The sequence below is a fragment of the Coloeus monedula genome (assembly GCF_965178545.1).
Source record: "Coloeus monedula genome assembly, chromosome: 10".
Classification (NCBI taxonomy): domain Eukaryota; kingdom Metazoa; phylum Chordata; class Aves; order Passeriformes; family Corvidae; genus Coloeus; species Coloeus monedula.
The window spans coordinates 9,041,033-9,066,032 of NC_138790.1; the positions used below are offsets into that span (position 1 = coordinate 9,041,033).

At 42.6% G+C, this 25,000-nt stretch overlaps 1 protein-coding gene across 2 annotated transcripts; it reads right to left on the reverse strand.

The window, feature by feature from the left end:
• Positions 1 to 658: 658 nt before the first annotated feature.
• Positions 659 to 24,366, reverse strand: SERPINE2 (serpin family E member 2). Of its 2 annotated transcripts, XM_082287733.1 has the most exons (10): positions 24,323 to 24,366; positions 10,655 to 10,929; positions 9,353 to 9,472; positions 7,971 to 8,198; positions 6,741 to 6,938; positions 4,084 to 4,282; positions 3,846 to 3,946; positions 2,746 to 2,832; positions 2,098 to 2,181; positions 659 to 1,314 (listed from the first exon to the last, which is right to left on the reverse strand). In XM_082287733.1, exons 2-10 carry the CDS (start codon positions 10,908 to 10,910, stop codon positions 1,277 to 1,279), a joined length of 1,311 nt encoding a protein of 436 aa, XP_082143859.1. In that variant the 5' UTR covers positions 10,911 to 10,929; positions 24,323 to 24,366; the 3' UTR covers positions 659 to 1,276. The 2 variants fall into 2 exon arrangements, with proteins under 2 accessions (XP_082143859.1, XP_082143858.1); XM_082287732.1 differs by lacking the exon at positions 9,353 to 9,472.
• Between the last annotated feature and the right edge of the window lie 634 nt (positions 24,367 to 25,000).

Here is a 25,000-nt window from a genome sequence, read left to right on the forward strand (position 1 = left end):
ACCTTCCACTTTATGGATACATGCTACAGTCACCTACTTCCACCAGGGCTGAGTCTGCAGGAATTTCTCCCCCCAGACCAGCAGCCTCCTTTCCCTGTGTGCCCCTCAGAGCAGCCAAAGATTTACCTCACCCTCCCAAATCCCTCAGTTGCCACAGAAGCAGTACAACAAAGAACCATCTGAGACAAGCCAAAGAGATTTACTGCTTATCTTTTGAAAAGAGTTTTGCACTCAGGGGAGTCCTGCAAAGGGCATGAAGAGATGCCCATGTGCATATAAACTGCACCACGGTGAACAGGAGGAAAGGCCCCAAAGGTGCACCAAGATGTCCTCACAGGGCAGTTTTCAGCAGTAACTTGGGCACAGCAAAATAGAGTTCTCTTCAGGTACCAAGCCTATGGATAATTCATCCACAGCAGAATGACTTCAGCAAAAAAGGTCATCACAAGGAGGGACTAAAACAAACAAGCAAAATCCAAACAAACAAAACCCACCACAAAAAACCCAAACAACACCCCCCCCCCCCCCCCCAAAAAAAAAAAAGTCTCAGAGAACCACTCTCCTTCACCCTTCTTAGAAGTAAATCTCAAACAAGTACATGGGGCTCTGGACCCCAATATCCATCAGCACATCCACAATCCACAACACTGACTGTTCATAATGCAGTTTTATTTTTTCCTTTGTACAAAAACAAATATAAAATTTAAATCCAATAGAAAGTGTATACTAGCAATGACAAGTTTACATTACAATGAGACAGGACAATGCGATGTGTATTGAACACCACATTCGTTTTAAAACTCTCAGTGATACATGCACTATATAAAAACTGCTAGAACTTTTATTCTATTTCTACCAAGAATGTCCAGGTACCAAGATACTCAAGAACCAAAAGTAATCTTGATAGGTGGTATCTACAAAATTAGACCTTTTCCACACACAAGAAGAAACCAACATTAATAGAAACGTTTAACATTCTTTGTTAAAATCCTCTCACAAAAATCCATACATAAAATTCTTAGTAGATACAGAAAAAGCTCAAAAGCTGTTAGCATAGGTAACCATTCAGTAGTTTAGAGAATCTTTTAGACATTTTGAAGAGATACTGTAGTTTTCAATCTATTTTCCCCACAACGCCAGAACTATGTTGACTCCTGTTTCAAAACCTAGTCGGTGGTTAAAACTAGCTCTTGAGTGAAGTCAAAGTGTAGTGTACAAAATATTTAACAGAACAGGGGTGTGCCTGTTTACTTCTTGAAGGAAGTATTTTCCACATTCAAGGTTTGTTTATTTGTCCCATAAACAAGATTGTACCTGAGGGATGAAACAAAAACAAGGATTACCAACATCTGTAAATAAACTTACCCATGAAAGCATGAAGTCCACAGAGCACATCCAAGCCGTGTCATCATTCTTGTCCAGCCTACCCCAGGTCTGTGAGCCCAGGGAAGAGCATGTTTGCATAGGTGGCCACCTCCTATTTCTAGAGACACACAGCTCTGTTGATGCTCTGCAGAGCCTCAGGATGGGGACTACTGCCAGCAGCCTGCTCTTCCCCAGTGCTGGCAGTTGCACCTTGTCCCCTTCTAACTGACATATTGATCACATGCATGTCACTACAAGAAGGGCAATTCTGCTCTAGGAGAGCCAGCCCATACTGCAAAGAAGTGGTGAGCACTCTATTGCAACACTCCCTTCTGGTCAGAGCAGGCTCGAGCAGCACCCTGGATCCCCAAAGCCCTATTCTGCCTTGGCCCTCACTACCTGACCGCCCAGAAAACTGGGCAGTTCAGCAATTCACCAATTCACTATCAGTAAAGAGTTGTTTCCTCTGCACTCAGGGGAACTATGACAATTAAAGACTTCTTTTATACCCACAAACCTACCATGCTTGTTTCTGTTAACTGGGCAGCCAATATGTATTTTTTTCCCCTGTTCCAAGTTGTATTCCCAACAAAATAATCTAAAATTAAAGGCATAAAAATGCACTTGCAGGATTTTTTTAATAGTTATTCAGTAGCTCCAGACTTATTTTGTCACTATTACATAGCTGATACTCAACTTCTAAGCCAAAAAGTACTTACAAATGCTGCTTACCTGTAGGGTTGTGCCGGATGAAAAATACAAATGGTCTGTCTACTATGAACCAAGGAGGGGATGACCTGGCTATTAAAATTGCAGCTTGCAAAAAAAATAAGGTTTAGAGTGAGACAAATCAAGCACCACAACACATTACATACTCTATCAAAGTAAAGTTTCCTTGTAGATATACAGGTATGTGTGTGTATATATATTTATATAGGCTTGAACAGGAGCAGACAAATGCCTAAAACCTACCAACTTGGACATTTCAAGCCACACAGGTCACATGATACTCTTACAGGAAGCATATTAAAAAGACACAACACAAGACCAACAGAAAGCTGGAAGTCTTGGGTTGTCACCCAAAGGCTGTAGTAGCTTACTCCTCTTTGTAACCTGGATAGCCAGAACATGCTGTCAGTGGCCTGATACAAAGTCTGAGATATGAGAAGGCACTTCTCTAGAAGTAAGCCTGTTAATATTTCTTACAATGATCAACACTGACAAATTGAGATTTCCTTGAGATATTACATAAAACCCAGTAACTGATCTGGAGTCCATGTATGTTCCTGCAATGATCTCCAAGTGGGCTATCTTTGCTTAGTGCAATAGCCTTCTAACAGAGTTTTCCCAAGTCTGACAGTTACCAGTACAGTTGCTTACTTGTTGCTGCAGAAGCTTTGGTTCCATCTTCACTAACTTCAATTTTTGTCTTTTGCAGAACATTAGATACATGAAGACCTTCTGTTCCTGAAGGACGCAAGGAGAACAGCACCTTCAGTAAAACTCACTGAGAGAGTCCTGAAGTACTTTGTAGCTAAGTGGCTCTGTTAGCATGACTCAGAATACTAAAAGCTGCTACAATCCTGCTGGAATCCCAAAGCTGCAGTGCAGAACACTACTGCAGTACCTTTGAATAGTCGGTAAGTGAGTAATTACAAAAATAGGGAATAACATATCTTATTCCTCATTCCTCCCCATTTACTAAGTTTTTTTTTAATCAATGGCTTAAGCTAGAAGTGTTCACATGCATTTTTTGTTTTAATTAAAAAAAACCCGAGAAAATACGCCATCTGAATTTAAGTTACACTCCCATTTGTCTCAATGTCAGGGGAAAAAAAAAGCACTTAGCAACACACCTTGCTTTCAGAGAAACACAGGAATTTGTTTTCAAATTAAGACAGAATGAGGTAGGCTTTTTTGTTAGACAATTCTATAGAAGCTAATCAGGATCTTAATGAAAGCAGAGAAGAGAAGTAAGATGACATTTTACAGCCGTGAGTTCAAAAGTGTTTACACCCCATTTTCAGATACTAATATTCACAGCTGTGAGTTGGTTCAGTCCCTTAAAGTGTGAATGTTTTTCATACATGCTTTCCTACAGCTCAAGAAAAAGTCACTAAACACATACTTCAGAAGAGGTTATACACTGTAGTTGCAGTATTTGCTACAGACTAAGGTATGGTATTAAGTCCCACCAAAGATTTTAGCAATGCTCAAGACCCTCAGGTTGCAATATCAAGTCTTAAGAAGCTGACCAGCATGATTTACTGCTGTAATGTACGATAAGGGAGAAAAAAAGCCACTGCAATGTTGAACAGAAGCAAGCAGTCATGCCTCACTGGCTACAACATAAAACCAGCTCCAGTGTCATGGCAACACTTAGCCAAGAGAAAGCAGACAACTGCATTGGTAAAGCAGCACTTTATTCAGAGCTAGAAACTATGAAGGACCACCATGAATTGAAACAAAAATCCCCTTACTTGTTATTTTTGCAAAGTTTGCCTTTGACTGGTCAAACATATCTGTAATACCAAGTGCTTGCAGAGGTTCCTTTAAGTCTGTTTCTGCTTCTGCTGTGAATCTGGTTGGAACAACAAAAAATCCATCAGTATTATGCAGGAAAGTCACCTGAAGTATTCCTTCTCCTGTAGCAGATGAGAGACATAAATAACTCCCCAAACACTACCTGAAGGAGAAATTAATTATATAAATACTTACTTTGGTAAAATAACCTGCACTCTTTTTGCTACCATGGTTGTCATCCAGCTTCCTATTGTTTTTGTGCTGATGTGGGGGATGATAGCAGAGAGCGGTGTTGTGCTTTCAGTGGGTAGTGCAATCAACATGCTGATCATTTCCCCATGGTATGGCAGCTCAATGATATTGTACCACAGCTCATTCGGGGTACTTGTAGTGCCTAAAAAAAATAGAAACAAACCCAAACAAACTAATGAGCTGTAGCCCTTACAGCCTTAAATCTCTACCTTTACACAACTACTGCTAGAAGAGTCTGTTAGAAAAGCTTTGCCCACATCTCAGAACTGACTCTAAAGTCCCAGACTTCCTTCTGGGCAGCTCTTTGAAAGGCATGGGTTTTGTACAGATGCTAGTCTGACATAAAGCACAGACACCATGGAGCAAATACTCATTTGACATACATACTTGTTTTCCCAGACAAATCTCAGCAGCCCAGAGCTGCAAGCCAGCTACATTAGAAGTGATCAGGTCTGTGAATTAGCTGGATCTCTGCTTCAGATCTCAGCTGTACCAGAACCAACTGTGAACTGAGAATTAAAAAAGCAAGGAATAGCAGCAGACTCTTTCCAAACTGAAGAGATCTTGCAGACAAGCTTTTTCCTCCAAGAGTTATTGCAAGAGCTCCTGGTTCCTTTCTGAAGTAGTCTGTTGCATTTGCTTAATTTTCTTGCTTAATAAGGATCTGATTAGGAACCAATCTGATGTCTTTCAAGATAGTGGAAAGCAGCCACTTCGAGGCAGTGCAAAAGGCCAATTAGATGAGCTAGAGGGAGATAGCAATGCGTCCAAGTTACAGCAAGACTGTCTTTGAGCAGCCCTCTCCTCCAAGTTCCCTTTGCTTAATGTGGGATTTCTGGCATGTGCCTGGGAAGCAAATGCTTTTTATAGTAGTTTCAAGTTAAAATTTGTCAGTTTGGCTACAGATAGGATTTCAGGCAAAGTTTTAGGATAGCAGCAAGATCTTATTGTCTCTCCCCTTTTCTCATCTAAATCTGTACTTGTCAGCCCAAGCTGAAAATCAACAGCTTCATTACAAATTTAATCTTGTTGCCAGGGTCATGAAACCTGCCCTAAGCTCATATTGCTACAAAACTGGCAGTATTGCACCTCTATTGTGCAGGAATCATGTCAAAGCTGGCAGTTTCACTATTCCTTTTATTATGGCAGTGGTTCTCAGGCTAGAGCCCACAGACCTAACACTGGTTGTGTAAGTCAGCTTCAGGACAGTCACACAAGGCCAACTGTCCAACAGGTACGTGCTGCTTTCCTGATCTGCTACATGCTGCTGTCATTACTGAGGCAAACTAAACAGGAGGGGAGTTCAGCTTCAGTCAGCTGATGGGATGGAAGATACTTAAGAAATTTAAACTTTTAAAGATCCCTTTGCAAGCATGAATAAAATAGAAGCCCTGTGTTAGGAAATCCAGAGATACACAAACTCAAATGAGTCCTAACTCAGCAATATTTCTTTTTTTCCTTTCTAGCCTTTCTAGCTTTTCTAGCTTAAACATAGGCCAACAGAATGGATATTTTAACCAGTATCAGAAGTCAAAAGCCTTCAATATAATACTCTTGCTAAATCCCACCTTAAGTTACGAACTTCTTTGAAACTCCACTATTAGTATATACAGCAGTAGGTTTCCCTACCTCCCCCTGCTCACACTTTCAGCAGTTACTTGAAGTATTACATTACATCTGCTCTAATATACAGGTTTGGGACAGAGTCACAGCTGTTTACTTTAACATAAATCTACTAATATTAGTTGAGCACTGCTGACAGTAAAACTAAGCATTTAAAGGTACAATGGGTCTTTTTTTTTTTGATTTATAGCAAGCTGTATTCTCAGGCCTATGTCTCAGACTGTATTTAGTACACATGGAAGTAAGTTCCAGGCAGCACTTCTTAGGGGGATGCAAGACAAGTTTTTATCAGAGCATCCATCTTACTTTGACCACTCAAATCCCCATAAGGCTGCAAACTGGAGCTCTGAAGTACATTGTCAGTCACATCAAGCTGCTGGTGTCAGCTCAGAGTCTCTGATGGAAGTCTGGCAGAACCTGCTGAACTTCTTTTCACTTGTGACTCAATCTGAAGAGCAGTTTCACACCTCGGGAGATACAGCCAACATTCTAACCTTGTGTTCCTCTGGCTCCCACAGGACTGGGGACTGTGCAAGTCCCATTTCTCTATCTGCAGCGAAATATAAATTGATTCTACTCCAATCTCTCTTTTATATACAGCTCACCATCAGGTAAACCTCCACCACTCTGCCTGTTAGCAGCTTTCCTTTATTCTCACCCCTTATAAACATGTACTTTTTTTTCTTACACCAAAGCTTAACTAACATGCAAACTTCTCAATTTGGGTACTTCAGACTTTCCTTTTTGAAGGCAAAGGATAAGGCAATACTTGACAGAGTGTTCAACCTTAAGGCAACTCTTAAGTACCTTGCCCATGCCTCAGCAGCAGGAGACACTTCTCTAACACAATCCCTCTATACCAGCTACAAGAAGCAACACCATTAAACACCACACAGACAGAAAGCTCTTGTTTCACTTTGAGGAAAAGAGCAAATTCTACACCCATTGTTGGTGGTAGTGGGAGTCACTGAGCTTACCACAGCGGAAGATGGACAACTGAGACAGCATAGGAACTTGGTAGGTCTTCCCATCAGCTCCATAAAATGGGCGTTTCTTTGTATTTTCAGGTCGAAATCGTGATTTCCATAAGCCCTTGAAATACACAGCATTCACTAGAACCAGTCTGGTCAAACTGCCTTCAATATCATCTGGAGCTACAATCTGATCAATCATACCTAGAAGAAATAAAGGAATTCTTGAGCATTTGCTGTCATAACACTGGACAACTGTTCTTGAACAACCTGACACACGTATTACTTTAGACCCTTTGATCTGTGAGTGTGCCAGCTCCTCATGGGGCAGTATATTTAAAATTCATAAAGTCAATGGTATCCTTTGTTTGGGATAACTAGAAATCAAACATATCTTGCTGACAGTCTGATGTTTTAACAACTAACAAGGCTTTACCCTTTCCAGCATGTGAGCAGATCCAAGACTACTTGGAATAGTTTCAGCTGAAACACCTCCCCATTCACACACTGCTTGCAACATTACTATGCAAAACTGGTGATGTGGTAGAGAAAGAATTTGACAGCCTCATTTCACAAATACCACATCCAACATCATTAACACACTCCTCACATCCAGAAGGGACTTGCTTTAGCTCCAAAAGGTACCAAACAGGTAGTTCACCTGGACTGGGAACATGCTGCAAAACACGATCTCTGGCTTTAGCGTATGTAAGCTTGACAACTGGTTCAAGAGGCTTGAAGCATGAGGAGTTCTGTCAAGGCAGGGTTAGTTAAGAATCCTCCACCAAATGCGAGTCCTAAGAACAGGGTCATATCTTAGGACAGTTTAGGGCAGTCAGAGCAAAAGCTGAACTGCCCTACAGCTTCTCATAAGTCTGATTTGCTGAGTAGAACATCTGATTTTCCTGAAAGCATCTTCTGTGCTTGATAAAGCATGGACCTAAGAGAACTCTGCTTGGATTTCTCACCAATTATATGAATGCAAAGAAGAGTAAAAGCTCCCCTGATCCCATGGACAGATGGACACACATCCCTCCAGGCTACCAGACAGGCATATCTTCTGGGGCAACAAGACTGCTGGTTCCTGACACACCAGCTCTAAAACATCACACTAATGCCAGCTAAAAGACAGTTCTAAGCCACAGGACAGAGCTTTCTCTACCTCCCCATCTTTCTCCAGTATTTCCATCTGAATTGGAGGTCTCAGACACCACAAAGGCACTCACCAATACTCACCCCTTGTTTCATTTTTCACCCACTGGTTGATGGAATCACATGCTGCATTTGGGTCCTCGAAGTCCACACTCTTGACACTGCACTGAAACACCTCTTTGTTCCTTGTAACAAAAGGCACTTCCATTTTAAAGCCACTCTTTGCAAACACTGCATTAGCAATTGTTACAATGTCTTTATTCTTTTTTGAGACTATGAGCCTGTTTATCTTCTTTAAGGCTTTACCAACTCCTAGTTGGAAAAAACAGCAAGTTTAATTTAGAATAACATGATAAACCAACAGTAACTTTATATGCAACTATTAATGACATGAAAGGTCAGACATCAAGTCTGGACTAGAAAAGAAAGACCAAAGCAAGCATTCTGAAAGGACTTCCAAAATACCCATTTTTGATGTCTCATCTGCAGAACGCTACTGATTCCCAGCAAAAACATGAACTTCCACTGTGATGCCCACTGCACCTCTAGCTGTCTGCTCAGAATGTTACAGACAGTGCTTGGGATTACACTGAGGTTCAAATATTAGTGTAGAGCTACAAATCATGCTCTTCCACAGAACAAACTGTTCCAAAAATATTTCATATCATGTAAGCCAGGTCCCTTGTCAGTTCTGTGACAGTGACAATGAAAGTCAAAGGGTCAGCCTGCTCAGAGAGCTCAGCAGGATTTGCGTACCAAATAGTCCTGAGCCTCAGAATGTAAAGCAAAAATTGTTTTCTTTACTTCCTTTCCATTTACTGAAGAATAAAGGAAGCTGTCAAGATTTCTATAATAAACTTCAAGTTGAATCTTAGTTTTCTCAAAGACTAAGTCCTGGCCTAAAACAGTTACAAGCAGGACTTAATCCCTTAACACATGAGCTTGCCTCTAAAAAAGAAAAGATGGTTCCAGCGCTTAGTCAAGATCCTTAGGACCTGAAAGCAGATTGTATAAAGTGCTTGCTAGCTCCTTCACTGTGTGTGAGGGAAAGCATATGGCAGCACAGAAGAACTGCTATGTTCACCATACCCAGTTCTCCCATGTTATGGCTTATCAGGGAGTGCTTGTCTACACAAGGAAGTTAATGCCAGGCAGGCAACTTCATGTTCAACCACTGTATTGAACAGCATCCTTGGGTGGCTGTTTTTACTGCTGTTATTAATGGGTTCCCTCTGTTTCCCAATTCAATTTAGGCAGAAACATTTCCTGACTACTTTCTTATGTAGACAAACAAGAGATATGAAGGGAATAAATTAGTTCAGTGTTATTCTCTTAGCTGCAGGTAAGAAAAAGCCTCAGATGGCTTTGCTGTTTCATATATCACGAATGCTTTAACAGCACCATTAGTATGAATTTCTACATGTTCACTCTCCAATATTATGGGCAAATTCTTTTGGAGAACATACCATAACAGAGGTTCTCAAACTGTATTCTGTGGACCACTGGTGGTCCACGGAGCACTTTCTGGTGGTCCGGGGAGAGCTGGCTGGTCTCATGATGCTGGCTCTCCTCTTTGCTTCCAGCTGCTAAATTGCATTAAAAGACAGCTAAAGACAAATTAAATACTTTTCAACTATTACCTTCCCGAAGAAGCAGTTGCTGCAGTTGCCAAAGGACTGTAACGCAGTCATGAACAAGAGCAGGGGAAACCTGTGCAAGGACATAGGTAGCATCCCATAAAAAGTCTCTAACCAGGTAGTGGCTACTTTTTAAAGTGTTTGAGAACCTCTGTGTCTCACAGTTAGGATTAGGAAGTCTGCAGGCCAAATAAAACCAGTTGATACAATGCTTTAACATTTTTGCAAGTACTTAGATTTTGAGCATTCAAATGCTCCTAGAGCTGATTATCCCATGAAGAGATTCCAATCTACATCATTTAGATGTTAAGGTGTCAAATCATTTTGTTGTACTTTAAACTCAGGACCAAAACAGCAAAGCAAATGAAGACAGGACAACATGTTATATGACACTACTGCTCAAGATTTAAATGTGCACTTACCTCCTGGAGGGTTTTCTATTCTTGGAAGTAAGGCAGAATGCTGGCACTAAGATGTTAAGTCTTGCTGGCAAACACTCACAAAAATAGCATGCAAATTAAAGCAGGAAGAATCTTCAGCCTACTCCCTCTCAAGGGGCAGACACTGGCAGAAGAATATGAACACAGATGCATGCAGTGTCAGGCACAGGCAAGCAGAAATGGCTGTTTCTAGAAGAGGGCACTACAAGAACTACACATACATGGATTTTGACAGCAGAAACACAAACAAAACTGAAGAGTAAAGTGAAAGTATCAACTGTATGGTTAGTTTGCACTGCTTTCAGTGAGGTGCCAAGAAATATCCTCTCACTCTTATCTAAGGAGTGGCACATTAAAGGTTGTTCAGTACAGCCTGAAATAGATACTGCCACCTTCCTGCTCAAAGCTAGCAGTGGACCATCATCCACCCCGTTCTGGAATACCAATTTGGCAAGGACAAAGGCAGTTCTAGACAGGGCCCTGAGGTCATTAACCAAGCTGCTTACAAGCCAGTTTAGGTATATATACATGCCCATGCTCAAATTGCCATTTAACTTGAAGCATGTCCATTTTGTGCTTTGGTAAACAGAGCTAATTGGTGCATGATGCAATCTACCACACTTTGAAAGCCATCTCATACATCATGAAGAGTCAGACAAAACACACCCAAAACCACCTTAGGATCACTGACCATTTACACTGTATCTCATCATAGTAGTCAGCTGCTTCTTTGTCTTGCCATCAGCTCCCAGCTGCAACACCCCCAGGACAGACGCAATCCCATGAGGAGAAACAACAACATTGTCCTGAGGCTTAGCTTTCACTATTTGATTGAAGACCTGGATTCCAACATCAGAGCTTAGCTCCTCCAGAGGGTAAAAACTGAACTGGGAACATACAGACATTAAAGTCCCAAGAACAAAGAGGAGTGAAAAGTGCCAATTCATGATTCCTGGTTGGAGATACCTGTAAGAAAACAGAGAGGAAAGTTAAGTCAGCTGTCACAAGTACAGCATTTTTAACCTAAATTCTTATTTACCTGAAGAGCAGGCAAGTCTTGCACACATGCCACACACCATTCACAGAGCTCTGGCAATGGGATTCACACCTCATTTTACTTACCACTACCAGGATTTTAAGTCTAGGGATTTCCGATGCAGTGATAATCATGACATAGCTACATATCAGTGCCTAGATAAAGGACAAAAGCCACCAAGTTAGGAGACTACCTCCCAAGCAGACTAACACCCAAGTTCAGACAGTTTTATGTTTCAGTTTAAACGAGCCTTGGCATTCTATTTAGATTGCCCTTTAGAATAATTGAGTGCTGAGAAGTGTTGTAGTATGGTCCTCACCCACTACAATGTGATGCACAGTACACCTCAGATAATTTTCTGCAGTGAACAGAAGCATATATACATAATGCAAACGGATCTTCTGTTGTGGGAATTTACACCAGCCTAGAACAATAAAGAGTTAGCTGCATAATTGACATTCTCAATAACAGGAATGTAGAGGAAAATTTTAGATTTTAAAATGCAAACGTTAAATTTGGGGTTCAACCTGTACTTTTCCATTTAAGAAAATAGAGCACCTAATGAATACACAATGAAGTTAACATTCAAAATGGGCCTATCTTCATCTGCAGGTCTAACACCTGACAGAGTTCAGTATCATGACCCATGAGCTCCTAAGAACTGAAGCACAAGAAGCAGCAGCAGCAGCAACATTTTGTTCAGGACCTCCCAGCAACTGATCATAGAGAACCAAGCCCAAATGTCAACAACTGAGCACTGTAACTACTAGGCTGTATTTCCTCCTCAGGAAACTGCATTCAACCCCTTTTTTTGTTAGGGCGAAGAGACACTTAGAGAAACATGCAATAATCTCCAATTTCATTAAATTACATTCCCTGTTCACAATATTTTAAAGACATTTCATTTGCACAGTTAACAGAACTGACTTCCACTTCCAGACCAGCCAGGAGCCTGTTTCCTCACCGAGCTGACTTCAGAAGAAAGACTGCAGAAGGTGTGCAACTGAATGAAGTGTTATATGCATAACAAATACAAAAACAGGTCTCTGCTCCCCCGGAGCCCCCTGTGCAGCATGGCACACTGCTCTTCTAGGTGCAGCACCCCAGGGTGCTGGGGCCCAGCAGAGCCACAGCCTTGTCATTCCCACCCTCCTCCCACACAGCCCAAGGAGCTGTGCCATCGCCAGCCTACCTACACTGAGTTCAAACCATGCTGGAGCACTTGACTATCAGAAAACCAGCTGGTGTTTGTACAGATTTCTTTAATCATCTTTTAATAGCATGTACTTTAACTGTGCTAAAACACTTGAAAGTGACAAATACAGCATTTCCACTTTCTTCTACATCATTTGAGGGGACAGAATTGGCTTTGTCAAAGTTTGTCACTGCAGCACAGAATAAACCAAATGCTAAACATGCAATAATGCAGGAGTTTAAACATCTTTCTCCCCAGAACCCAACTTTAGTATACTTCTGACCAGAGGAACTTGCTGGACTGATTTAAGTTAGGCAAGAAAAAGTGAAAACGCTGTCCTACAAAGCGGGGTAACAGCCCACCCAATAATTAAGTCTTTTCCATCAACCTACTAATCCCCCAAGCAATTCTGAAGTCACTTAAGTACAATTCCTTCCAAAGGAGCTTCATACCAGCCATCAACTGCAACTACTCAAGGTTAGCCCAAAATTTAAAACGGATTGGGCTAGCTGCAGCTGAGCCTTGCAGGAAGAAAACCCAAGCACCACCCGACCCCCTGAGGCAGGTTACACTAGTCACTCCTAGGTTTGTCTTGCACCCCTCACCACCAGCTACAGCAGGAAGATGTTATGGGGGAGAGCCAACAGCCTGACAGCAAAAGTAAACTTGCATTTAAAAAAAAAAAAATTAAATTGTTAAGGAATATTCTTCAGTGTTCTTCGATACTAACACAAACCACCTGAACCATCTAGTTTTGTTTTTAAGGGCAAGGATTCCCTCTCTCACAGGCAGCAGCTCCACACTGATAGCAATGCTGCCTTGCAGGAGGCAAATGTGGCTTACCACTCCAAGAAAAGCTAGATTTAGGGCTAAGGGTTTTCTTTGGTTTGGTGACCATCTCTTCTCCCTAACCTGGAAACCTAAGGGGTAATTTAAACAAATTCTTAATCCCGATATTAAGCAGACTTATACCTTGACCTAGTATCTCAGCAAAAAGAAACTTCAAGGCAGTAAAACTATTACAGAGTCTTACTATTTGCACTTAGAACCAAGCAACGGTTCATGTTAGTGCAATACAGCCTGTCCCATGCAGTGAGGGACAGGGACCATGCCAGATAACAATCACAGAGCACAGTTTGAGCTGCAATTTGAAAACCCTGCTCTTGACCAAGGCAGCTCCACCTGATCCTGACAGTAAACCAAAGGAAACTCTGGTATTTTGAGTGCAATCTACCCTTGACACATTATACGGCAAGAAGCATGGCAAGACTACAGGAGACTTTGAAATCAACTAAAACAATGTTTCATTGTCATTTATACACTTCATCTGCACAAGCCTAAAGGAAGTCAGACACTTCTCTTCTTGCCTTTCCCAGAATATATTGCAAGTCTCCAAGTTTTCTACTTCACTGGTGACAGTCCCTGCCAGACTCAGGGTGACAGCCTGGCATTTTCCCCATGACATGTGAAGTCTTGTCAAAACAACCCAATTATGCTCCCAAGGCCACTGCTGCAGAATTTTGGTGGGTTTTCTTTTTTTGTTTCAACCGATTACATCCCACATCTTGTTTCCCCAGAATTCTCCACATTTGCCTAACCTCTCCCTCCTGACACACCATTAAGGTGGGTTGTTCTCTGTTTTGGAGCACAATCTCTAGCAGATACCTATTCAATAAGTGAAACAAGGTCATGCAGTGCTCTGAGCACAGAAAAAGAGTAAGAGCACTTTTTATCACAAATTACAGAGCAGTCACTTCTTGGCCTGGTCCTGCTATGGCCACTGCGTAACTTAACCAGGTAACTGAAGAGATAACGGGATCTTTGAGCAGAAGTGGCATCCCTGTAATTAACATTTCCATCATGGATTTCACTATATTCAACTTCGGTTCAGTAACAAGAAGTGTATTTGCATATCCTGAAAGAAACAGCTTAAGTACAGTGCTGAGGGAAGAAATCCAAAAGGATGTATGATGTGTAGGATGGAAAACAGCTGACCTGCTATACAGAATATCAACAAGCTTTCAACAAGCTTTCATAACACTGAAGCTAAAACCTTAGTGATAGTTAAATCTGAATCTAATGCTTCAGAAAACTAAACAAAAATACAAGCCAGGCATTTCTTTGCCTATGACCGTTATATTTTTTACAAAGTTCACTGAGAAGAAGGAGGGTGTATAGGTGAATTCATTTACATAAATGTGGGCTTTTGAAAGATGTTGGAGCACATAAAAATGTCCCTCTTCAAGGGTAGGCTGCCCACTTCTTAGACTGAGCAGTTACAGGAAGGACAACATCCACAATTTAAACTTCTTAACACGCAATGGAAATACTGTCAGTAACTCAAAGAAATGTAGCCAGTGTTATCATGCACTGCAATTTGTTATGCAAACCCAGTTCTTAACCCTAATGCTAGAATTTCTGAGCAAAACAGATCAGTGTCACACATTCAGCTGTATGAGAGATGCCATTTCCACAGCAAGCACACCAAGAACTCAACTCCCCCTGCCTCACTGAACAGCAGCACACCAATTCCCATACATCACACTGAAGTACCAGTTATACCTCTATCTAATTGCAGAGCCTAGCCTGAGCCACAAGAGAATTTTTAGACAACTATTCCAGTCAGGCACAGAGCTCTGGGGAAGGCAGAGGAAGAAAACAGCAGCATGTCCTATCTACACCAATGGTTCTGTGTTGTTTCATGACAGATAATGAAGTCTTCAGGCTACCAATCTTGGGATGACCTCAGCTTCAAGTTGGTGTTGCAAACACTAACTCTCAGACATACTGGGCAGCATATTCAACTCTCACTAGGCTCAGCTATTCAGATCATCCCCACAGTACCTAGTTTAAATTTTTTGGATGAAATTATTATGGAAGTAGTTATATTAACAAAGAGGACATTAATGCTTTCGGCCTGCATTTATAGAATGCCTATTACAAAAGCAAAGCTGTATTAATATGGACTGTTTAATCTATGTCTAGAAAAGCATTTGCAGAGCAGGGAAAAGTTACATCTTCAGCCCCAGGCACAAAAAACTGCTAATAATGAAGATCTTCCTACAGGAAGAAACCAGCTTAGGAAGGACCTCACTTTCAGAGAGCCACACAAAGCTGCTGCAGTCTTCCCAAGAGGAAGAAGAGAAATTAGTTTGGTTCAAGATCAGAGGCAAAAACATGATCTGAAAAAATACGCATATTTAATATCTAAGCTGGAGAAAAGGCCTTTCCCAGAGAGGCTGAAGAACACTTTCCAGTGGATTGAGGGTGAAATAATGAACTGTCCATAGATTTTTAGATATCTGTAATGACAGCACTCCCTATGAGACACCTCCAAATGTTTATTTTGAAGCCTGACTTCAACAGCAATAATGTATAGTCCAAAAGGCTCCTTCTTGCAGTTGCAAGATTGATTCTGTAGTTTCTTTAAAGACATACCAAGCATAAGGAAGTTTAGACACCAGACCACACTTCTGTGAATAGCCATAACCAGCAGCAAGCACAGCTAAAGGGACCAAAACTGAAGAGCAGTCTCACAGCATTGCTGGTGTCATTGTATTAAGCCCAAAAACCTCAGATCCCCTGAGCCCACGGGAAGGCACTGGGCAGCCCATGTGCCCAGAGAAAGTCAGCCTGGAACAAACATTCAGGGAGATCTCCAAGTCTGAGATGTTGACATTTCCAGCCACTGTCATCTGGCGGACTAATTTAAAAGTCTTATTTCAATTGACATATGAGCTGAAAGAAAGCAGCTTCACTTCAGGCATTTAACCAACTCTCTCCAGCAGGACTGAATAAATACTCAACCAAACTTGTTAACAGTCATTAAAGGAGCTGGATGAACACACAGCAATTGTTTCTCCCAAGAAATGAGACCACTCCAGTTACAGTGGGAAGGTCATATGGTGGGTCTTGTTTCAGCTGATGCCCACTTGGAAGCATGGTAAAACACTCCAGCCTCTTGGTAGGCTTCTCCCCACCTCACAGGTGTTCCAACTCCCCTTTTGCCTAAGCCTCTTCCATACCAAAGCCTTCAGCGTCAGTATCCACTCCTCATCCTGAACGCGAGCTCAGCCTGCTGAAGTTCTGAGTTTTCTGAAATGACAGATCTGTGAAATGTTTCATCTTCCTCCACATTTCCTGGTATGTCCTGAATGTTGGCTCTCCCTTTTAATCTAACAACTCCATTATTACTCAATACCTGGAAAGTTTAGTATATGCAGAGCATTACCAAGAAAGGATGATTGCTAGCTTTTAAACAGCTCAGTACTCATATTGCTCTGAAGAGGAGTAAGTTACTGTCAACAAGATATAAACATAACTTGTACACAGAGATAAGCTGGAAGTGATGGGTTTTTTTAAAGAAATAATTTTGTATGTTAAGATATCAGTCTGGCTTCAGGTACTACAGTCACCATTGCACATGAGTCCAAAAAGCATGGTACTGGTTCTGGAGATTTCCTCTCCCAACCTTAATCCTTTCTCTGCTATTCATATTTCTCTCAGGTTTTTTGTGCATTCTGGAAAGCCTGTTCAGCTGTGTCCAACAAGCCTCCCCTGCCAAGTGGGAATTTCCCTGCAGAGCACCAGCTTGTAAAACCAGCTGGTCCCACACAGGAACCATCCCTTTGTCCAAGCACTGCTCTCACATGAGCCAGAAGTTAGAGTTTAGTGCTTCTTTAAGCAGAGTCCTGACCACCACCTCTTTTTGGGAGTTTCTGGTAAGCATGAAGTGCAGAGAGACAAGCTCCATTTCAAACTGTCTGCAGCCTCATGACCAGGGTCTGCAGTTCACAAGCCAGACTGATTTTTCTCACCAGTATCTGTCTTCTACAGCATTGGTGGTGACTCATGGTAGTTCAAAGATCAATTTCACATCATGCAAAGCTGACCAGAGTTTTTTACTTCACCACTGAGCTGTGACCGTACAACAACTACACAGGCACTATTCAGAGTTTCAAGAACATAGATAGGCATTTATGTATCATTTGCTTTTACTTCCATCCCTCATACGTGATTTAAAAAGCCAACTTTAGCTCTGCTTCATGAAGCAAATAGAGCTGACAGGGCAGGGGGCTTGTGAAGACTATTCTGGTACTGCACAATTCTGTCACCATTTTCAAATTTTATGTGTTCTCTTGTTACTGTAGGCTCAACTACTATTGCTTAAGTTTCTAGGTATTATTTATTCCTGTATTTAAAGTAGAGTTTCCACAGAATTCTCCAAGATCTATTATCAAGTCTTACAGTATCAGGAAGATTAAAGAGAATTATGTTTTTAATTTACTGGTATCCCTTTATTAAAGAAGTGTTTTGGTTGATCTTAAGCTCTTTATGCAATGTGGTTATTTTAACATAATGAAGAAACACACATGGGACAATCAGCTCACCAAGACTAATGCTGCAGAACCAGTTTCCCCAAAAGAGGGAGCACAGCAGTGTTTCACAACATTGTGGGGAGGCTCCTTGTCTGGATTCACTCCAGTAGAGGGAACAGGGGTTCAACAATCATAGCATTTACCTAAACTCAAGCTCCCACTTACATATTTTTTTGTGGAAGAAAGGCCTCATGGAACCACAGCTCCCACATTTACTGCATATTAACAATGCTCACTATGCAACCACAGGCTCATTAGGAGCAAAACACGAGCCTACAGCACTGCAAGCTCCCATTAATAAGGTACAGGGTATTAACTCTTTGGAATGGGCTGTGTAAGTACAGATTTATGAAGTAAATAGTCCAAAAGGTGCTGGACTAACAATGGTTTGTGTCTTATCAGGCACCTCACCACCACCTTCACCCTAAGTTCCCCTGTGCTTTAGGATTTTACCATCTTTTCTTCCTTAAAAAATACTAAAGGGAAACCCAGTACCCTTACTCATTTTCACTTGTTGCAGGTATCTTGGTGCCATCTGACAGCAAGACTCTCACACCACTACATCCCTGCAGCGCAAACAAATCTGGTTCTCCTTTTCCAGTAAATTTTAATCTGCAGGCCAGTGACCCATGCCCTGCTTCTTGCACCTATAAGGCTGGAAGAGTAGAAACAGACTTGTGGAGATGGCTCCATGGCCACTTGGGAACTGTGTGGAAAGCTGTGCTTGCAGAAGATTGAATGCCAAGAACCTTCCAGTATACATCCTTCTTCAGAAGGGTTAAGAGACTAATATCTGTAACACTTGGACTTAAAGAACTGTCAAGCAAAGAAAAAAAATATCTGTATAAGAAATAAAGAAAACTAAAGGTATAGAATGGAGTCCTCAAGTCAATAGTGAAAATTTCAGTAGTGCTTTGACAGCCACTGTTGCTGCAAAGTAGGAAAGAGATGAGTGCCTTCAGATTCTACACCTTTTAGGTTTAGGTTACTCTACAAAAGGGGTACTTGTATTTCCTACTAAACAATGCTCCAAAGCCCAATGCCCATCACTCCACACTCTATGGTTCAGTTGGGGCTTACAGCCCCAAAATTAGGTTTTCTATGGAGCCATAATATTTTTACATTATTTACATTTTTATTACTCCTGGGAAGCTAAGAGAGGTGGCAGGATCTATCAGACACACAACATCTAACCAAAACCAATGCATGCTGGGTTTACAGATGCCCAACTGGTAACAGAAGATGGGGAGACAGTCTCCCAAGAGGACTTTAAGAAACCTCACTTAAAATAATTCAAGTAATTCAATATATTACTAAGTTTTTACTTAACCCTCCTCCTACAAGAGGAAAGACTGTGGCAGTAACAGTATAGGCAGTTCTCTAAAGTTACATGGATACAGTCAATACAGTCATTTCACCATAAAAATAAACTGGAATTCCACTATTCTCTGTTTGTAACGAGAACTTTCATAAAAAAACATGTACTTACACAAACTCACTGATAGCCAAGACCTGATACTTTAAGCATTTGTAAGTAGGGAATGCTACCAAGTGACAAAATACTTGGAGAGATCAGGAACACTGTTCTAACCATTTACTGTACTTGTGGTTAGAGATATGCAGAATATTAGGTGACTAGCCTTTTATTTATTTATTAATCACACTGTACAACATTAGCAATCAACCACTTCCTATTTGCAAGCTAATTTAGAAACCTTCTTATCTGAAAAACCAGATAACAAATATATAACCCTTAAAGTGTAATGTAGCCAAGTTATTAACATTTAAGATGAAAAAAGTGTATTGATTTTCTGTATACAGGACAGCATTTCTGAAACAGACCTAAACACATAGGAACATGAGATACTAGTTTTTAGTGGCCTTTTCTCAGCCATTCCAGCCCTAGCCTGAAGGTTACCCAAAAAGGGTAAGAACACTCATACAGCAAGCATATACTTATATTCATCTTTTCCCCTCAAAGCTCCAGAAGCAGAAGTAGCCAACCACAAAAGCATCAGAAGTCACAGATTCTGTAAGGATGCAGAAATGAAGTCTTGTGCTGGGAACCCCGTCCATATGCTCAGGCAGACACCTCCTCAGTCATCTGCAAGAACCTTACATTAAGCAGTTAATAAGAGCTATTAACCAGCTATTTAAAGACCTGTACTTAAGAAAACACACTTTTTGTTAAACTGACCTCACTGCGACTGATCCCACTGGCTTTACTACGGGTTTCTGGGAAGACAAGACTTAAATTTCCATAGTAAAAAATGGGACAACTGAGTATGAACTACGCACAAGAATTCTCCAAGAGCAGGTCATGACCTGGTATATTAAACTGTCTGATTCAGTTCAGCTTGAGAGTTTGGAGGCTGAGTTGTGAGCCGTGTTGGCTGAGAAGCCTCCACAGAGTCCGTCACTATTTCTGTAATGCAGATGACGAACCTCTGCAGAGGAAGTAGGCAATTAGCTGGGAAAGCAGCCTCTTCAACTGAGCTGCCAGAGCAGCTGGAGGCCTCAGCTTGTTTAACTGCTGAGACAGCCACATGAACTACTCTTTCTGGAAGAGGAGGGTGTATAGCAAGATGGAGACATATAGCTAACAGATAATACACCAACTTCTACGTAGCATTTCTCAGATTGCTTAGGAATATAAAGTTATAGGATAACAGAATGGAAGAGGAAAAGTTAGTTATGTTCAGTTCTCCTCTTGGTTTTGTACCTGTAACCTGTTAGAGCTAATGGGAAACTGCCCCTCTCCTATTAAAACAAAAAACCTCAAATGCTGCTCAGCCTTTGGCCAGCAGAAGCTTACAGTTCACACCAGATGATAGAGCCATCTCAGAAGCAGTGAGAAACATCACTAAATACCACAACATGCCCTCCTACAGGAACAGAAGCTTAAAGTGCAAGTTGTTAAATAATACAGAATGCATTTAAGTAAAAATCAAGGCTTGGTCAAAGCCACATAGCTGATGAACATAAATTCGTATCGCCTGTACATCAGCCAAACTAAGGGCTAGAATGTAGCAGCATTTCTCACTAGTGCTTCTGGAGACTCCAGTGGTATTGAAGACTGTAGCTTACAGTCTCTTGGCAACTCATGTTTCTCACAAACCAACCTACCTGCATGCCAAGGCCACTACATATACACGGCCTTAAACAGGCTTCTTCCATTCAGAACTCACTGGCAATCAGTCATGATGCCTTCCATAATTGCTTTCATGGTCCCATAATACTAAAGAGAATTTCAGGCTGCTGAAATTTCTAAAGCCCAGGATGACAACAGGAGACTGCCTGAAGCCCACACTTTATGTCACACGGCTGAACATGGTCAGCAAAACTGACATTTTCACCAAGGGAGATAATTCCACAAGATGAATATGCTTTCATACTTAAACTGCTTTGTGGCATAATTATTGGACCCCAGCACGAGGCACCTTCTGATTTCAGCCTGAAAATAAGGGAAAAAACATCCTTCTGGTCATTAAAGGTGAACACCAGACCACAGAAAAGATACAGCAGCTGCCAAAGTGCATGTTTTTCCATAGACACTGCTTGAGGAGAGGTGCTAACAGATTTAGAAAGCATTTCAGTTAGCACTTAAGTGTATCTCAAGGCCATGACAAACAGCTCAAGAACCTATGGCTAGCATTGCCACTAAAATTGCCCCATCCTTTTCCTGTCCACGATTACTGGCTCTCACTTCAGCAGAGACCTCAGCTCTGCTTGAAGAAGTATTCACATCAGTACGAACTAGAGCCTATCCCTAAAGAGAGACAGGAACAAGCAGAACACAGGACAGCTTTTTTTCCCTATAGCATGCCACCTTAAACATTTGTGTAGCTACAGCTGTAGAATGCTACGACCTCTTTTTGCTCTCCTCCCACCACTTTAATCATCACAGAGGAAACACACTTGAACATGTACATAGTTGCACATATCCAGCTTTCTCATTTTTACACAAAGAAGCTATCTACTTTACTAATAATAAAAACATTCTTATATTTTCATAGTTCCCCAACTTACACTGAATCTTTAAATTTACACTAAATCTTTAAATTCACATGTAGGTGATTGACTACTCCCATGCTCCCACTACCTGCTCTTCAAAGCCAAAAAGAGGCAATTCTTTATATCACTCTGCTTATTCAAGAGTTTTATGGCTAGTATAGGTGCACTGAATTACATGGTTCTTACAGGCCAGCACTTTGCTGTAAAACGTGATTTGTTAGCTATGTCACAGGTAGATGCCCAGAGGCACGTAAAGATGACTGTATCTAGCAACACTTTACAGATTAGCGATGATTACTCCATCTTTTCCCTGTCTTCTCATGTATAAAACCTTTGACCCTAGAGAATTGCAGAATTCAGTTAACATACCAAGTTACTGGAAACGTTTTGATGATTAGAATGAATTCCCCCCTAATTAGTATTACAAAAGCATGCTCTTTCATGCATGCTTGTGATTAAGCAATTCAAGCAGCCCAGACAACCCTAACCCCAGCTTCCAAGAAAAACCTTCCACCGAGTCCCAGCTTTTTCAAGAATGAGCACAGTGGCTGCCTATCAAGAATTAAAAGCCACAACCAGGTGCATGAACCAGGTAGATGCTGTGCCCACTACCAGAGCAGCAACACAAATCTCTAGCCAGAGCTCCCTCTGAACAGATCCCTTGCTGTGGATGCATGCAATTTCTGTGCACCTCCATTGTAAATCCTAGCAGTAAGGTGAGGTGGTTATTTTTCATATTTTTACACACACACTTCACTCTAGTCTAAAAATACCTGGTGCTCCTGCTTGACAGTTTTCTGCCTAACAATATGCTGGCAAGCTCTAGGACAGGAACACATTTCTGCCTGTGTGATTTAGAGACCCAGACTAAAAGTCTCCACATGCCACTAAGACATGCTATTCTCCTGGTTGTCAATGACAACACCAAACAGAAGCTTCAACACTTCTGTATACACCTTGAGACAAAATGCACTGCAGGTTTCTGTTTTCCCTTTTTTGTTCTGACATGAGTTTCTATTGCCTCCCACATGAGATACATAGAGCTATATATAGATATAAATATATGTGTGTCTATAGTGATGGCCATTTCACCAATCAAAGCGGAGTTCTTCTGTCATCCTCATAGCTGGGGTGCACATAAAACAGCAATGACCAGAGAAGCTGCTTTTCAGCATCTCAAGAGCACTGACAAAATTTGCTTATAGGTTGCCTGACATACAACTTGTCCGTAATTGTAAAAAGCTGTGGACTAGCATTCATCACTCAAAGTTTGCTCCTGTGCCAAACAGCTGCTATTCTCATGAGTTTAATCACACCCCACAAAACGCTAGAACTCCAACCTAGTACAACTTACATGCAGTTGAATTAATTTACTTAATCATTCTGCTTTTTTATTTGCATTGGTCTTCACCTCACGCTTCAAAGACTCATCTGAGCACTCAGCAGGCATGCAGCTGCTTTTCACTTTCCTCAAGGATGTCTGCAGCTTCTCCTGTTTTCCGAAGCTACACGGCAGCACAGCTGCTTACACCTACGTACTATTTTGTGAATAGTCCCTAAAAAATCAGGTTTCTAATGAATTCCTGTGGCAAGCTGGGGACAAGACATTACTAAATGCTCACACAAGAGAAAGTGAAGGAAGAGGTCATTTTTCAGTGCGGTGAGGAAAAAAAAAAAAAAAATCAGTCTACCAGGTTTCTCTTTCAGGAAGTTGCCCAAGAATGCAATTACAACCACAAAAGCCAAACCATGTTCAGAATCATATGTAGGCATGAGAAAGGGGGAGAGAAATAAATCACACTGAGGCCTCTAATCCACAAATAGATATTCCCTAGCTTTATGGGAAATTTGACATTTTAACACCTATTTGTTAGTACAATGGTTTCTCCAAAGGTATTTTTCTGTTAAGATCCTCCTACATGGCACGGCACTGAGCCAAAATATCGAACACCATTTTCACCAAGAGACAAAAGATTCTCTCCTGAGGCATACTCTGCATTTCCGAATATTCCCAGAACTCGATACACGAAGCAGCTCCCATATCATTCCAAAGTGAGCCGAGGTCAGAGTTTTGGCTAACCAGTTCTCTGCTTCAGCACACAACATGATGCCACCAGCACTATCCAAACGCTGTTACAGTATCAGAATATCACCCCTTCCTCCCCAACCGGCAATGATTGTAATTGTTTCTCCCCCGTTACTCTATCATTCAACATGCCAAGAAATTTTCAGTTACTAACTGAATCATGATTTATTACTTTTATTTAGCACGAGACCAGCAAGCTCTCTCTTAAAGCACACAAGAGACACGAATGAAGCGAGCAACTTCCAGTTTCCAAGCTCTCCCGGCGCAGCCGATGCTCGGGAAGTGCCACCTCTTCCGCACCCGGGAGCGAAGCGTCTCCCGCGCCGCCCGGGACGCACCGCCGATGCTGCGACCCGCGGGCTGCCAGCCTTAAAACCCGTTTCTTTTGGGGGAAAAACCCTCCCTGCTTTCAAAAAGCCAACACGCAGAAGGAACTCAGCGCGCCAGAAGCCCCGCTCCCGGCACAGCGCCCACGCACCCGGCACCGGGAAACTTGTGAGAGCAGGTAACAGGCAGCGCACGGCGAGGAGCCGCCCGAGCGACCCCCGCGGCCTCCGGCTTGTCAGCAGCCAAACTTTGGGGCCCCCGGTTCCCCCACCCGGTGCCCCGGTCCCCTCCCTCCCGCCGGGCGCCAGCGCGGCCCCGCTCACCTCCCCCGCCGCTCTCCGCCGGCACCGCACGGCCGCCACCACCCCGCGCTGCTCGGCCGGAGCGCGGCGGCGCCGCCCGGCCTTTATAGGGCCCGCGGCCGCCCCGCCCGCCCGCCCGCCCCTCGCCGAGCGCCGCGGGCCCGCCCAGGGCAGCGCTGCCCGTGGCTGGGAGCGGGGCGGGGGGCGAGCCCCGGGGACGGGCTCGGCCTGAGCTCCGAGCATTGGGCGGGTCGTAACCCCGGACCCCCGTCGCCCAGACCCGGGGATGCCCCGGGGATCCTCCCCAGCCCCGGTGGCTCAGCGGGAGACTCACCAGCCGTGTCGGGGGGAAGGAGAAAGCGAGGCAGCTGTGGAGGTGCCCACGGGGCGACGCTCGGCCCGGCAGGACGGCAGGAGACCCAGGGCGTGGTGAGGGGACAGAGACCACCGAGGCCAATGCCATGCGGTCCCTTCCTGGCAGTGGCGTGGTGGGAGGTTGGGGGATTTCGGCTAAGGGACACCTCCCCGCAGCATCCAGGCCTCCCCGTGTGCTCCCCACTGCACCCACGTCCGCACTAAGGGATGAGGAAATGCCTCAACTCAGGACCTCCGTCCCTTGTATGGGACTGGAGTTTTAATCTGCACAAACAACGGGAGGGATCTGAGGGAGGGAAGTTGTTGCTGCTGCAGCATAACAGC

Coding starts and splice junctions, on each gene's coding strand:
- SERPINE2 (XM_082287733.1), bottom strand. CDS start 10,910: ATGAATTGGCACTTTTCACTCCTCTTTGTTCTTGGGACTTTAATGTCT. Junction 8,199..9,352: donor GTTTGAGAACCTCTGTTATG/GTATGTTCTCCA, acceptor TTTTCCAACTAG/GAGTTGGTAAAGCCTTAAAG. Junction 2,182..2,745: donor CAAAGCTTCTGCAGCAACAA/GTAAGCAACTGT, acceptor TTTTTTTGCAAG/CTGCAATTTTAATAGCCAGG.